General features: G+C 37.2%; 2 protein-coding genes across 6 annotated transcripts in view; both read left to right on the top strand.

Moving 5' to 3' along the window:
- LOC105215044 (uncharacterized) overlaps positions 1–17,256 on the top strand; it is a 152,844-nt gene that overhangs the window by 99,097 nt on the left and 36,491 nt on the right. For all 5 annotated transcript variants that reach the window (XM_054232624.1, XM_054232623.1, XM_054232625.1 and 2 more), the window contains 2 exons: positions 6,607–10,287; positions 10,639–11,054. In XM_054232624.1, coding sequence (XP_054088599.1) covers positions 6,607–10,287; positions 10,639–11,054 — 4,097 coding nt within the window. The remainder of the gene's footprint in view (positions 1–6,606; positions 10,288–10,638; positions 11,055–17,256) is intronic.
- LOC105215007 (uncharacterized) lies at positions 384–2,660 on the top strand. The gene is made up of 3 exons (XM_011188738.3): positions 384–1,186; positions 1,246–2,283; positions 2,357–2,660. The coding sequence occupies exons 2-3, from the start codon at positions 1,355–1,357 to the stop codon at positions 2,523–2,525; spliced, it is 1,098 nt and encodes a 365-aa protein (XP_011187040.1). The 5' UTR covers positions 384–1,186; positions 1,246–1,354; the 3' UTR covers positions 2,526–2,660.

Genomic DNA, 17,256 nt, shown 5'->3' on the forward strand with positions numbered 1-17,256 from the left:
TCATAGAAATGTCCCTCCATAACTGGAAACTTCCATAAGTGGAAATTCTCCATTATTCGAACCCTTGAATTGTAAATAGAAGTAAAATTGTATACAAATTTCCTTCCATAAATCGAATTTTTCGACGAGGTCATAATACAAAATTTAAAATATGTATTACTATCGATGCAGAAATTTAAAAGAATCCCCATATCGTATGGAAGCGAATAAAAAATATGATATTACACTTATGGAAAGTTACAAGTTGAATAAAGTTACGAGTATTGCACTTTTTTGAGTAAATTGTCTCTTATATTTTAATACGTCTCAAAACCAGTTTTTCACTTTCTTTATTGAATTTTTGAATAATTGATTTTTTAACTTTTTTCTTTTAAGAATATGAAATTCATATTTTATAATGCTTTTAATACAATTATTTCGCCAAACTTGTGTGCTCCGCATTGCAAAACTTGTTCGTTCAGAGGCAAATAGTTCGAACTTTGAATCGTGCTACATGTTGCTTTCAAACAGTGAGAATCTGCTGCATCTTCAACATGTTTGTCATACAATTCCCAACCGTTTCGTTGCTATGGTGTTTTGTGCCGCCATCATGGATTTACGCACACAAGTTTAGCTTATACACGAATCTGAACAGGTCAAAAATATGAAATGGACTCGCTACTTCCCTTTCTGACGCATTGCTGTCGATTACTTCAATGGCGGCCATCACTAATTCTTATGAATCGGTTCGTAAATTAACGAGTAGCACAAATTATATTGCGCTTTCTTACTCCAATGTGTTTCAAATCTTTGCTTTATATTCACCACATTTAATAACTAGTAGTATCAACACTGAGCAACTCGTTGGTTGCGGTATTATCAGTTCGAAACGATTTTGCAAAGTGTTCGGTTGTATTAAATTAATATTGGTGAATTTGTTTAAATTTCTGGAACAAATAGAGAAATTATTGTAAAAAAATTGGAGTAATTGAAAGGGAAATATTCGCAAAAGATATAATGTCGCTACTAAAGGAACTCTAAATAAGTGTAAGACGATACATGACATCAAATTCTGCACGCTGTCAATATATGTATTTGTTTGAAGCAATTTTTTATACATTGAAGTGGCTTCACAATTGTTGAATCCACGAACGTTACTACAGTATACTTCAAAGTTTTGTTTATATCGCCAACGCGGAATGAAATGGTATGGAAAATCAGCTAAACCTTTATTTACAAATTAATTCTAACTTCATTTTATTGTAGATTTTTCACATAATTGATCTTTGCATTGGGTGTATTATTGCAACAACAAACAAATTAAATTGAGAACCTTACAAGTAGTGACTGTTCTGCAATAATAGCAATTGTTATTATGACTACATTGGCAGCATTGTCTAATCCTGTCACTAATGATTCTGCCGGTAATGTGGGCTGTAGTTCATCCACAGCGAATGGGGGAAACAACAACAGCAACAATGTTGAGCGACGTTGTGAGAATGCAGACTGTAATGTCATTAAACTGGTGTCAATGGTGCCAAAACGCAAAATAACACAATTTGTAACAGAGCCTTCTGTAATGGAGAAACCAATGCTGATAAATGGTTTTACAACTGTTTTTCAAGTGGAAGGAAATTCTGCAAAACTAAGTGATTTAAAGAATCCGAATCCAAGCACAACACCCCAACCAAAAAGTATTTTTCGTATTGTTCCAAACACACATGCTCATATAGTGAATTACGTTGTAGTCGATGCTGATGGCGATTCATTGCGTAAAATCAATGAAGGTGATCCGGCTACAATGCGGAAATTACTTGAGTCACAAAAGGTCAGTGCCGATCAAATGTTGAAAAAGCTCATGGCAGGACATGGTCCCAGCGTTCCAATTGTCTGCAGCACATCGCCTGCTTCAACAAGTGTGAGTACCGTAACACCTGTGACACCATTAAATGTACGTAATGTAATGACTGCGAATAACACTACAACTACTACGACTGTTAATACAGCAAATGCAAATCTTCGTGCAAATATTACAACAGTTGCAGGAAATTCAACACCGAATAGTTCTACGAAATCTTCAGCGTCAATACAGTTACCTATACGAATGCACCCAAACTTGAAGATAACTGCTGTGGCAAGCAGGGAAACAATTGGACAATTGGTGGAACCAAATATTGGCACACAACCGTCAGCCCAAGTGGCGCCACCACCACCAGCACCTACTGTGCCAATAATTACGCCTATACCATTGGCAAATTTGCAGAGTTCCCCTGCTAATGTGATTTCTAGCCAACCAACGGATAAGTGAGTTTATTTACTGCCAGTGCTAACTTTGATAAAAATTTAATTACATAATGTATGTATTTTCTTTAATTAGAACAAATATTGATAAAATGCAAGCGGAACTTGCGGAGTTGCGTCGTACTGTGGCTATGTTAGCTGAAGCAATGCCAATGAATCCTCAAGCACAGAAAGCGCTCCAACAAACAACAACAACTCAGCAACCGATACGTGGTGTAACCGTGAAAAGGCAGCGCATTAATTAAACATGTATACAACTTTTTATAAGGTTATACGTCATAGCTAAAGCCATTACATTTGAATGCGATATTTTAGAATAAAATAATGATTACATAATCAAAGGAAATAAATGCTTTGTAATAGTCCGAAATGGAACTAAAGTTTTTTCATTATTATCATTCTCTTCCATTTACATATTCTCTTCATTTGAAGAGAATGATAGAAGACAAGATTACGACATTAGTGATGTAATCAGGACCCCTAATGAAGAAGAATTGTCAAATCGAAAACGGAAATGTAAAACATAGTGAAGCAAATTGAACAATGTGCAGATAAAATATTGCAATGAACGTAATTCTTAAAATCATCATCTATAAAATTATCCAATATAATAAAGTATATTTATAATTAAAATTGTTTGTTTTGTTACGAAAATGTCGCCATTTTTGCGAACTTTTTTGTTAGTAGAAAAGTGAAAAACAATCTTTATTTACGAATTTTTTGTACTATTGTTATTGGGCCTAATCATTGAATCCGTTTCGATCGAAAAATGGTTCCATTCGATCGAAAAATTTTGCGTCGGAATTATTGAATCCGTATCGAAAATAAAATTTACGTTCACATTGAACTCACTTACCGACTCGAAAAAATGCATTTCGCGGCTAATAGATGTCGCTAATTACGAAATCATTGAATCCGCAAAATCGAAAATTTTGGTCGCCATCTATCCGTTGGTGAATGAGTCGCGGAAATGTAAAAGAAATAAACAATTTGGAAGTTTTTATGTAAATACAGTGGAACTTCTCTAACTCGAATCATCATAATCCACAAAAAAAACTTCGAGTTATAGAATTTTTCATAAAAACATATATTTTTCAAAAAGCCTGTAAAATATAGATTTATACACAGTTTTAATTATTTACTTCGCATAAAGTTTTATGTACATACGTTAAAGCATGTATTCTGTAATTTTGTTTGTTGCACTTTGCTATTGTTTGGCTCTTGGCATCTGTATCCATGATTTATGCAATCCATAAGTGTAATATAATATTTTTTGTTTGCCTCCATACGATATAGAGGGACTCTTTTAAAATTGTGCATCGATAGTGAAATTTTAAATTTTGTATTATGCCCTGGTCGAAAAGTTCGATTTATGGAAGGAGATTTGTATGAAATTTTACTTCTATTGCCAATTCAAGAGTTCGAGTTATGGAGATATTCGTGTTATAGAAGTTCGAGTTATGGAAGTTCCACTGTAATTACTGATGACGGACTAAATTATGTTTTATATGGGTATTTTAGAGACAAAAATACTTTAACAAAACTTACACCCATTTTATGTATCCATAATAGCCTCAGTTCAGTCGCCTTCATACTACCGTAGCCCGAAAAATACATTGAGATGCTACTAGTGAATATGACATGCTACTGATCGCCAGTCGAAATTTTCTTACATGTTATTATTTCTTACATAATACTATCAATCCTCATTATAGTATCCAAATAAATATAAATAATAAATAGATTCAGGTTACCACATAGGACTAGAAAAGAATGGCAGAAGCTAATATTTTAATAATACTATATTTTTAAATAATTTGTAATACATATTTGATTTGGCCTTTCTGTTAGCTACCTTCAGCAAAGAATCGTAGCGTTGCACAAATCTTCATAATTGGACGGACAGCAGTTGATCGGTTGATGTATTTTAAATGTGGCCAACAAGAATGAAAATGCTTTTTTTGATTTACCGAAAATATAGTAAACATAACAAATAACAACATTTTAATTCTTAGCGTACTTCACATGTGGTAGATCCAAAGGATTGGTACGAACTCTAATTAAATCGACATTCAAGCTTTCTTCCCGCCTCATGAAAAATAATTCATAACTACTCATTATAGTTCTTTGTTATATTTTGATTCAAATAAAGTATTTTTATTCACGTATTTGTATTTTTAACTGCACAAATTGTCACCCACATTTCAACAATGCTGCCAAATTCTTTCAAAATAATTGGCAAAAATGTAAACTCATGGCTGCTATCTGCGTATTCTAGGCAACTGAGCCAAATAGATTATCGTAATATGAAATCAAGTCTCAGTTGCCAAGGCAACTACACTGGGGACTATTCCAGTAGTCTTACACAATTGGGTTGCTAATTCGAGGCGTTTAAATACGATATAAAGTTTCTCCCCGAAATAGCCCAAGAATTTTCTGAAAGCGCTTCAGGTGTATTAAATACTTTTTAGGAAGAAATTTTACAAGAGTTAAGCTATGTACGCTTTCCAATCCAGGACAAGACTGGATGAATGAAAATATGTAAAGGCATCATGTGTATATATTATGGGTTGATGAAGAATTTATTTATAGTTTGAAACTGATTTTAAGTTTGTAACCAAAAAATTACACAAACGTAAAACAACGCATATCTGAATCAAGGGGTGGGTCCTTTATCTAAGTAACTTTAAGTTCACTTGATGAGGAAGCCAGTTTTAAATTTTTATGTAAACGAAGAAAAAAGTTCAGACAAATTGATTTATCAAATCGATGAAGGTCGATAAAACAGCTTTGCGGTTTCACTTTATGGTAACGCGGTTTATCGACGGAATCAATGATAGCTTGGACATTTTTGACCGAAAATCTTAATCGTATCGAATTCGAATTCGATGCGGATTCAATGATTAGACCCATTATGCACGTTTATGCGTTTATATTTACAAAGTTGATATGCTATATTTCCTTACAATGTTTACAAAAGCTCACTGTTAATATTCTGGGAAAGTATATGTAGTTTAATTTTTAAACTTATATTTCAGCCAATTTTATAAGAGATCTTGTAACTTTTTTGATTTTATGTTGCAAGCGATCGAATTTTTGAAGTTGAATTGTATTAACATATACTCTCGAATTTATACGTTAAATGAAGCTAGTTGTACGCATTACCAAAACTGGCTACTTTTTAAGTAACTTGTTAATTTTCAAATTTCCAAGCCTTAAATAAATACTCTCTGGACTATATAATGAACGAATTATATTGAAGTATTGAGTATTTGGTGGGCGAATTTGAAAGTTTGATTTATAAAATGGAATTTTAATACGAATGCAACTAATTAAGCGAATACAGAAACTTTTAAAGTGCATAAATTCAAATAATACAAATAAATACAAGAAAATATTAACTGCCCACTTTATTATTTAAATATATCCATACTACTTTTATAAAGAGAAAAGATTTGTATGTATGTTTGTAATGAATAAACTCAAAAACTACTGTGCCGATTTCAATAATTCTTTCACGTTTGAAAAGCTACGTTCCCCCCAGTTACATAGGCTATATTTATTGCTAAAATCTCAACTTTTTGGAAATAGTTCTCAGGTGAGGGTATCAAAAAGACTCCGTGATAGAGAATCTTAATCTGAAACTTTTTTTATACATATTTCTTTATTTATTGAATCTGCTTTGTTTAAAGCCTAACAATAAGTAATAAAATCTTAAATCTATTTACATCTAAAAAACCTCAGGGTTGTGGTTGAGCTGTTTTGGTAGAACGGTGCTCTCTAATAGGCTGGTAGATCTCTCCTTTTTAAACGTGTTTGATTGCAGTAATGTACCAAAGCATTAGCCAAAGGATTTGGATGTTCACGAAGTTTCGAAATATATTTCTCTCTACTGCCCTCTATCTCCTTCTTTACCATAGGAATATCAAGATCTTTATGGATATTTTCGTTACGCATGTACCATGGTGAACCCGTGATTGTTCTAAGTATTTTAGATTGGAATCTCTGAATTATATCAATGTTGAAACTGAAAATCGCTTACAAGTCATTCTCTTCGAATCGCAATTCCGTGCGAAGCCGGAGCGGTCTGAACTCTAATTCTTGATAGCAAATTAAATAGTTGTAACGGTTCCTGCACTTTTTCATATATGCAAAATTTTGATAAATATTTATTACATTTGACTTGAAGTATACTCGTATGTGTTCATATATTTTTATTTAATTTTAAATCGCTTTCTATCCATTTGCATTAAGCGTATATTGCATTTATTCATTACAAATAAATCTAATAATCGGTTGGTTTTCGTCCCAATTCTGATTTTACAGGCCAATCGATGGGTCGCAGTCATACACGAAGGGCGGCGGCGCTCATGGACAGCAACCTACTCATTCGGCCGCTGCTGCAGCAGCCGTCGCTGCCGCCGCCCATCAACAAATACATCAGCAAATGCAACAAATGCATCAGCAACAGCAGCATCAACAACAACAACAGCAGCAGCAGCAGCAACATCAACAACAACAGCAGCAAGCTGCTCAACAGCAACAGCAACAACAATCCGCTCAACAACAACAACAGCAGCAGCAGCATCATCTCCACCACCATCAGCAGCAGCAGCAACAACAGCAACAGACCACCCGTTCAGCAGCTAGTCCTCTATCTCCACCACGAGCCGGTCCGGGTTCAGCGGCCGCCGCCAACACGTACGCGAAGTATGCGGAACTCAATGCGGTGCGGGAAGCGCCACATCCTTATATCCAGCAAGGTTCGTACGGTATTGGACCACCAGGCGCCCAATATCGTGACAACCCCTACACGCGAATACCTCAGATGGCACCCGATTTTCAACGAGCGGCAGCAGCTGCCGCAGCGGGTGGTAGCACGGGTAGCGCACAAGTGCCCACCGGCGTTGTACAAGTACCGGGAGGCGGTCTGCAACCGGCACCTCCCAGTGTGGGCAGTGGAGCACACCTTGAAGCTTTACATTTCGCGCACCAACAGCCACCCTCAGGACAACAAGCGGTCAATGCAGCGCATGTGCTCAGCGGTGCAAACGTTGGAGGCGGTAGCGGCAGCTCAGCCTCGCCTCTCAATGCGAGCAACGCAGCGGGAAATGCCAACTTAATACGTCAGCGAATAATAATCCCAGCGCATCACTATCCCAGTGACTATCTGACGAACGCTAATGCCGTTGCGGCAGCGAATGCGCGCAGCCAACAACAACATCAACAGCAACAGCAGCAGCAACAACAACAGCAGCATCAACAATTGCAGCAGCAACAGCATACGCAGTTGCCACAGGCTCCACCCGATCCCGGAGGACAGCCTTACAAGAAAATGCGGCTGACAGAGACGACGGCGAATACTGTCAGCAACTCCAATCACCTGCCACCTAAAGTTGTGAACGCCGCGCAACCACAGCCACGTCAGCCATCACCATCTGCCGCATCGCTGGCTGCCGCGCAACAGCAACATCAGCAGCAGAAATTAATATCAGGCGGCAATTTTCGCAACAATACAGCACAAATACTGCATCAGCCTGTTCCACACTCGCATTTGACGGTGGTTTCCAGCAGTCACCTGGTGAATACCCAGCCACCGCCTTCAGCGATGCAACAGTTGAAAGTGGATACCCAACCACCAATGTTGTCATCAGCGTGCACACCACCTACTAATCGCAGTATTACAGGTAAAATTGTGGGTGGAAGCAGTGGTATTGGCGGAGTAGGCGGTGGCACTAGCGTTGGCGTCATAAACGCTACATCAAACGAACCTTTTTTGATAGCAACTAGTGGAGCGGTTGCGCCACCGGTGAAGTCGTCGTCCTCATCTGAGGGATATCATCCGCAAGTCGAAGCCATCTCACCTACACTGCCAAATGACAACGTCGAGGAGCGCGGCAGCGCCGTTACGGAAGATCTGCTAACGCAAATACAGAAGGTGGATGCTGATATACAGAGTGCAGAGAATACGATGGAGACGTTGCGTAAGCAGGAAAAAGGCCTCAATGACAAGGTCATATTGAGCAAACGACAGCGCGAGCAGGAGATTTTTGCTGCTGAAAACGATGATGCAGTTAAAATGGAGCATACCTGGCGATTGCAGACATTGGCGCAAAAAATCTATGAGGCGAACCGTAAAACGGCCGCCGTGCAACATTCCATACTCAGCCATTGCGGTAACCGCATCACATTACCGTTATATAACCAGCCGGTAGATGTAGAGCTACTGATGACCTTGATTAAACGGCATCAAACGACGGTTCGACCGCCATTGCTAGAGCATATATGCAAACTGAAACATGAGCGTTGGGTGCACAATACCGGGTTGGTAGAGACATATGCGCAGATGTCCAGTGACTGGCAGAAGCGCGTTGAAAAGTCGGAGGGCAGCGCGAAGCGAAAAGCACGGGAGGCTAAGAATCGCGAGTTCTTTGAGAAAGTGTTTACGGAGCTGCGTAAGCAACGTGAGGACAAGGAACGCTTTAATCGCGTTGGTTCACGTATCAAGTCTGAAGCCGATTTGGAGGAAATCATGGATGGTCTGCAAGAGCAGGCAATGGAGGATAAAAAGATGCGTTCATATGCTGTCATACCGCCACTGATGTTTGATGCCCGACAACGTCGTTGTGTCTATCACAATGAGAACGGCTTCATTAAGGATATGGTTGCGGTACATAAGGAGCGACAGACACTGAATGTGTGGACCGCTGGAGAAAAAGAGATTTTTAAAGAAAAATTCTTACAACATCCGAAGAATTTTGGCGCCATAGCGGCAAGTTTGGATCGCAAGTCAGCACAGGACTGCGTTCGCTACTACTACCTCAGCAAGAAAACGGAGAATTACAAGCAGTTGCTGCGCAAGTCACGACAACGTACCCGATCGTCTCGAAATCCGCAAAAGGCACAACAGCAACAGACACAGTGCATCATCGATTCACTGACGACAGGCGTTACCACTCGCTTGCAACGTGAACAACAACAGAAGACGGGTGGACGTTCGGCTGCAGCGGATCGAGAGCGCGCCGAACGGGCAGAACGTGCGGCGGAACGTGCAGCAGCAGATGCAGCGAAAGCGGCAGCAACTGCTCATGCCAAGTCCACTAATAAAGGAGATAACAGTAACAATGCTACTGCGGCAGCATCCGAAGTGACCATCGCCGCAGACATGACTGAAGTAGCCAAAGGCAAAGCGAACGCTGCATCCGCGGCAGCACAAAAGTCCAACAACACGTCCAATAGCAGCAACTGCATAACTGTGCCTATCGGCACAACAACTGCATCAACAAAAGCTGCCGAAATTGATAAAGCTTCTGAAAGTTCGGAAGCTGGTCAGCAAGCAACAACCGCAACGACAGATGCTGTACAGAGTGGTACTGCGGCGAAAGCGAAAAGCGACGACACGAATGCCAGCGAAGCAAATTCAAAAAGTGCAATCGCAACATCGGCGCCAACCACCACAACCAGCAACGCAAGCAGCAATGCTACAAATGTTGATGAGAACAGCAGAAAGTCTACAGCAGCTTTCAGTGCAGTGGCGGCGAATAGCGAAATGGATGTGGATAATAAAAAATTAATGGACGAAAAGAGTGTCGTTGGCCGCAGCAGCAGTGGTAGTAGTGGTACTAATGCCCCACCACCGGGCACTAATACCTTCGGCGTTACAAATGTGGGGCCCGGCGTGGCACATCATCCACCTGGTGCCGTTCCAAATGGTATTAAAACCATTTATGCTACCACAATGGCACAAGCGGTGGCTGCTGCTAGCTCCAATGAAGACGTCAAAATGATTGCTGTGGGCGATAAGATCGGCGCAGCAGCAGCAGCATCAGAAACACCGGGCGCGGTTGTAAACGCGTTAGATGCTGTCGGCGGCATTAAGGTGGGCACTGGTAATAGTGTCGCCACGCCCACTACCTCAACAACCGCTGGCAATTTCCTTGGGCAGAAACTCAAGGCGGCGCAAGTGGAAGGCATTGGCGCCGGCAATGATGTCAACTCAGATGTTAGGTGGGTATCGACTTCAACTAATAGCTAATACTAAAGTTTCTATTATTAATTTATATTAATGTTAGGTTATAGTCAGTGAGGTTAGATTAGTGTGATGAGACATGAAAGGACATAGTAATTGTACAGTTTTTCAAAAATTGTTTCCCTGTTAAAGTATTCCTTAGGGTCTTAGTATAAATCGTTAAGAAAAAAATTACTCTTAATTAAAATTTAAGAAATTTCCCAAAATTTTCATACTAGTGAAATGTCAGAGGAAATGGTATTTAGGCGCTTATAATTCAGTTATGTGTAATACGTGTTTTTCAGTAATTTTCTAATTAAATTTTCTTCTCTTTCTGCGCGTCTTTGCAGTGATCCCAAACGGAAACGTCTCGACGCCACGACGAACGTAGATGTTTCCAACATAAATTCCTCCTCCTCCTCCGCAACTACAAAAAGTAACAGCAACAACTCTTCCTCCTCCTCCACATTGTCCAACTCCACTGCGAATCTACACGCTCTTAGCGGTAATCCTGCCAACAACAACAACAACAACAATGCTATGGATGTTTTAACTGTAGCTGGAGTGGTGGGGTCAGCACCAACTAGCGGCGGTGTGATATCCACACCAATTGCTGGCGTATCGCACGCAACAACAACATTGGCTACGAATGCTGCGGCGACGCCGGCATCTAACGGCAGCGGTGTGACCATCAACGCCACACCAGCAAATGCAACATCAATAACATTTACAACGACTGAAGGCAACAATGCCAATGATGGCAAAGGTAAGTAACACAGCAACATTTAACTACTTATCTTTAACATATCGCTTTATTAAAAGTGAAGAATGCGGCTGAAATAACAAAAGTTGATATAATTTTTGTTAATTACAACAATCAACAGCAAAGTACGCTGTAATTCGTTGGTATTAACATAAATGTAATGGAAATACTTTAAAACGATTAAAGTGGCAAAAGTGACCGCAGCAGCTATATTGCTAAAAGTGAATATTTAAGAGGGTTCATAAAGCAGCGCGTGGTAAAACGGTTAATTTGCGAGAACACAGTGTTGCAAAAGAACAATCAGCAAAGTGTTGCAAAGGTGTGCTGTGCTGTGATAAAGCCGCATTTTGTAGCACCACATGAATATGTGATTGTCACACGTAGTCGTTCATACAAATGTATACTTATTTATACCCTACAGTCGTAGCAACTGGTTATAAATACAACCAGTACGAATCCAGCCTAACTAGATAACAGGCTGCCTTTATTCCATGTAGCAACTGATATTTGTTACATGTTGATGTTATATAAATTTGTCTGAGTGAGTGTTATTCTCGTGCTTTTGGGCGGCGAGCTTAAACAAAATTTTTAATTAAATTGACACTTTTTGACAGCAGACCAAACGATCAGCTTCATCACTTACTACCACAAACGAATATACAGACATACAAACATACATACACAGATACACCATGTATCAACGGTGGCAGCGTTTCTCTCTACTTCGACAACAATGTACACGGTGGTACATCGCTAATGGCTTTAGTCCTTTGTAGGCTTTTACGTGAACACACATACAGTCTGTTTGTGTTTGTTTGTATTGGTCGAGAATTTATTCTCTTTCTGCATTTTCTTGCTGCTCAATAATGTGGTGGGCTTATTTTATTGAATTGCACTTGATTGTCGCTGATTTACATGCATACTTACATATGTACATATGAAAGAGCATGCATAAATGTATATGAGTGAAAGTATTCCTGTTTCAGTGATTCTTAGTCAACAGACGAAATTAAAAATACAGTGGAACTTCTCTAACTCGGATCACTAGAATCCACAAAAGACTTGGAGTTAGAGAGACTTTGAGTTATACAATTTTAATTAAAACATATAAATTTTCAAAAATCTGTAAATTATAGATTTATATACAATTTTAATTATTTACTTCGCATAAAGTTTTATGTACATACGTTAAAACATATATTCTGTAATTTTGTTTGTTGCAGTTTGCTATTATTTGGCTCTTGAGTTCTGTATACCATGCTTTTGTTACATGATTTATGCAATCCATTAGTGTAATATCATATTTTTTATTCGCCTCTATATTATAGAGGGAATCTTTTAAAATTCTGCCTCGATAGTAAAATTTAAAATTTTTATACTCTCGCAACAAAGTTGCTAAAGAGAGTATTATAGTTTTGTTCACATAACGGTTGTTTGTAACACCCAAAATTAAACGAGTTAGATATAGGGTTATATATACCAAAGTGATCAGGGTGAAGAGTGGAGTTCCATAAATAAAGCTATGGAAATAAAATTTGGTATGAAGGATCGCACTATGAAGGGGCATATTTGGATGTAATTTTTTTTGGGGAAGTGGGCGTGGTCCCGCCCCCAAATAGGTTTTTTGTACATATCTCGCAAACCAATAGAGCTATATAAGCCAAACTTTCTGCAGTTGTTTTTTTAGCCACTTCTTAATGCAGTCCAAAAATGAAAGAAATCAGATAATAAACACGCCCACCTCCCAATCAAAGGTTAAGTTGAAAATTAACTAAAAGTGGGTTAACTCACTAAAGAAAAACGTCAGAAACACTAAACATAAAAAATGGCAGATGGAAGCTGCACTCAGATTTTTTTACAAAATGGAAAATGGGCGTGGCGTCGCCCACTTATGGGTCAAAAACCATATCTGAGGAAGCACTCGACCGATTTCAATGAAACTTGGTTTGTAATAGTTTCCTTACATCCCAATGATATGTTGTGAAAATAGGCCAAATTGCTTCACAACCCCGCCTACTTCATATATACCAGAACTTTGAAGACGATCTGAATCGTTTACTTTACAATATATAAAGTAAGCACTAGTGAAGATATCGGTGCGAACTTTGCACAAATACTATGTTTATAGTGTGGCAGTCCCATTCTAAAAATCGCCGAAATCGGACAATAGGTTTTCAAGGCCCCATATATTGGACCTCGGTGCTTCTAACCTAATATTATATTATATCTAACCAACTTTCAATGGACTCTATACAATATATATGACGAATATGTGGGTCAAATTGTGTATTATATTAATAAAGTTAAATAAATAAACTGCGAGAGTATAAAATGTTCGGTTACACCCGAACTTAGCCCTTCCTTACTTGTTTTATTATGTAATGATCGAAAAATTCGATTTATGGAACGAAATTTGTATGAAATTTGACTTCTATTGCCAATTCAATAGTAAGAGTTATGGGGAACTTGAAGTTAAGGAAGTTTGAGTTATGGAAGGAAATGTGTATGCAATTTGATTTCTAAACGCTGTTGACAATTCAAAAGTTCACGTTATGGAGATCTTCGAGTTATAGAAGTTTGAGTTATAGAAGTTCCACTGTAATAGCAAATCTAATCCATACGTAAAAATTTTATTAAACTTTGATTTCGAATTGTCATCCTCAAATCTGCAGTTAAACTAAACTACGAATATCTTATTAATATCAATGTCTGAGGCTTTCTGAAGCCATTAAATAATTCAAACACCATGAGTCAATAAACTGTCATCATAATTTTATAGTTTTGTCTGCAACTGTAATGCTGCTCGGTTAACTTATTTTTGTATTATTTCTTTTTTGATTTTTTAATTAATTAAATTTATTTTTGGTTTTATATATTTTTTTTTAATTTTTTTATTAAGTATTTTATTTATTTATTTGTATTTTATTTTTTAAGTATTTTTGATTTTATTTTACATATTTAAATTTAATTTATTTTATTGTATTTTATTTATATATATTTTTTATACTTTTTTTATATGTTTCATCTGAGTGCATTTATTTTATTACTGACTATCCTTGAAATGTTAGTGCTGATGCAGAGTTCATACACTTGTATTTGTACATATTTGTGTCTGTCTGTAATTCACCTGCGGCGTTTGTCCAGCGGCTCTTGAATTTATTCAATTTAACCATTAACATATCCATATACAGATCTGCTCTACTGATATGTGCGTGTGATGAAAAGGGGTACAAAGAATACAAAAAAATCGGTTGGCATAGCAATGATATGCATGTGCCTACTATATGTATATGTATATAAATACGTATGCGTATATGTGTACATAACGTACCAATTAGCTCACTTTCCCTACTTACAGCCACGCAGCTGAAAAAAGTATGACAAAATTGTAGATTTTTATAGAATGCAAGAAAAAAGTTCACCGTTCGCTTTGCGCCCTCATTCGGCATTCCCCATGTGCCCATCGCTGCCGCTGCTGCTGCTGCCAAGAGGCAACACCGGAAACAGTGAATTTAAATTGCCTCTTTAAATAAAAAATAAATGCACAACTGAAGGTGGCGTGATAACAGCGAGCAAAAAAATGTTGCATATTTTCAGGCGCTCCACCACCCTCCTCTAAAAAAAAAAAACATTTTTTGCGCATGCCAGCTGGCAAAAATGTTTTAATTAACAGTTTCTACTCTGATGAAATGGTTGAAAAAAAGCAGAAGAGCTGGTGTAGCAAACAATCAAAAAGCGCGTCAAACTTAATTGCTGTCGCCTGCAACATTTTGTCGCACTCGCTGTATGTCTAATATTGTATGACTGTATGTGTTGTATATTTCGGCTATTTTTACGCTGCATTTTTCCCAAATAACCGTTAATAAGTGGTCTATTTTTGCGTTGAACCCTATTACTAAGCAATGCGGCATGCTCACTGTGTGTGCGCGTTCATATTTTGTTTTAATTTTAGAATTGCAATTTTGCACTTTATTTGCATGCCTTGTCGCAATCGTTGACCGAAATTACCACGCTCTGCTCTGCGCCTTCCGCTTTGGCTTACAATCAGCAGTAAGCCACACTGGATGCGCTGCCAAATGCACAAACGATATTCTATATATGCACATTTATACGTATGTACGTATTTTTTTTGGAAAATTATTTTTTTTTATTAGCACATTACTTATTTAATTATTCAGCCTTTTTTTCTGTTGCGCCACAACTCCCCCCCCACAAGTGAATTGTCATGTTTTTACAGCACATTTTTTTCGCTTGCATTGCGCAGCATTTATGTTTTTTTAATTGGCACTAATGAGTTTTAATATCAACTTGAGCGCAGTTTTTATAATTCTAATTGGATATTTTTTTGGGAACGTTTATTTTTTACTTCCGCTTAATTGTACTGCACTAATTATTTTTTTATTTTTTTATTGATTATTTTTTTAGACAGATTCTTAATGCTAAAATTGAAAACAATGCAAAATTTAATTATCATTGAAACTAAATAATGTAAATTTGCATTCAAAGTACTTTTAGTGGAAAATTTATTATTTTTAACAATTACAATAAAAGTGAGCGCTTTTCGGAAAAATCAAAAATACAAATTAAATTTTAATGAGTTATAAATGAATTGATTTCAAAATTGTGCGTAAATTTAATGCAATTTAGGCTGGGAAATAGTTTAATTAAGCCTTTTATTTTATGTCAATATAATTAAGTAGAATTTTGAAGAATTGTAATTATAGTAAGTGGATAAATGTATTCAGAAGTTGTCTTAATTTTGACGATTTTCAATGGGCTGGTAAATGAACATAAATTATTTTTTAGGGTTGTAACTTTGCATAAGTTTATTTGAAGACTCAAAAAGAAGAAAAAAAAATTACATTTTTTGTTGTTTTTGTTTTTGTAATCAAACAAACCCCTTCTTTCTGCGGCGCATGTGATTTCCGCTCACTGGAACATCTGAAACCAAAAATTCCAACGGGATTAGAAAGAGTACATGTTTGGCTCTGGTATGAACCAGGATTATTAATTTCGCACAAAAAATAAGAAAATGGTGGACCTTTGAATTTGTTTTTTTTGAAAATCGCCTTTTTCAGTCACAAAGTTGAAAAGTAAAGAAGATCTTTACCGATTTGATTTATCCTAGTTCATACCATATGTATATATGTATAGAATAACGTATTACAATTTGGAAACGATTGGATTAATAGGTTTTGACTAACCTCATGCGCCAGTCGTAAAAGCACTGTTTCGTTTTGAGAAGCAAATTCTTGGGTATAAAATCTACCTACGTTCAATCAGATATGCCATATCCATATAAAATCCCTTCCGTTTCTTCATAGGCTTGATTTTTTTCGGCTCGTTGGTTTCGTCACAAAATATGCCGAAGGGGAATCCATTAAGGAACAAGGGCACTAATGAGAGCTTTGTACCTGCGAGGTGGCCCATGCGTGCGGGCTTTCGCCGTCGCCTCACGCTTCCACCATAAAGAGTTTTTGAAATTTTCACTTGAAATTTAAGGAACATTCTTGAATAGTTATAAGTTCGAATTAAATTAAAAAAAATCGTTTTTTTTTAAACCGAGAAGGGGGGGTCCCCTTAAATGAAAAAAAAACAAAATGTTTTCAATTTAAAACATTTTGTATCTATTTTTAGACAACAAAAAATATGATTGAAGTTAAAAAGTTTGGTATAAATAGCATTAAAAGCTAAAGGGTGATTCATTTCGAGGTTCATACTTTATTAAAGAAAAAAAAAAACACAGAAAATAAAAATTTAATAGGAATGTTTATTATCATTCGAAAGAACATTCTTTGGTATTAAAGATTTCTTTTTTAAGATTATCTCTTTCAAATTTTGGCCGTCTTCGTTTATTATATTTTCTTTACTGCGTGCTGGACGTGGTCTACTCGGTCGAATTTTAGCCAATAATGAATGCTGGGTCCCAAGATGGGTGATGGTGTTGCGAATAGTACGCTCAGTAGGCCGATTATGTTAACCATATGTTGAGCAAAGCGCGCGAATCACATTCTTTACAGAACGTGAATTTTCGAAATAAAGTTGAACAATTTTTTAACGTTGTTCAGGCATAAGTCTTTACACAATGAAATGAAATATTGAACAAAAATAACATCATAGCTTGACATGACTCTGTCAAAAATTGCTATAGAAAAAAGTATCTTTACTTGAATCACCTGTTTTAACCCTCTCATGCTCGAATTAA

This window comes from Zeugodacus cucurbitae, chromosome 5 (genome assembly GCF_028554725.1).
Source record: "Zeugodacus cucurbitae isolate PBARC_wt_2022May chromosome 5, idZeuCucr1.2, whole genome shotgun sequence".
Lineage (NCBI taxonomy): Eukaryota > Metazoa > Arthropoda > Insecta > Diptera > Tephritidae > Zeugodacus > Zeugodacus cucurbitae.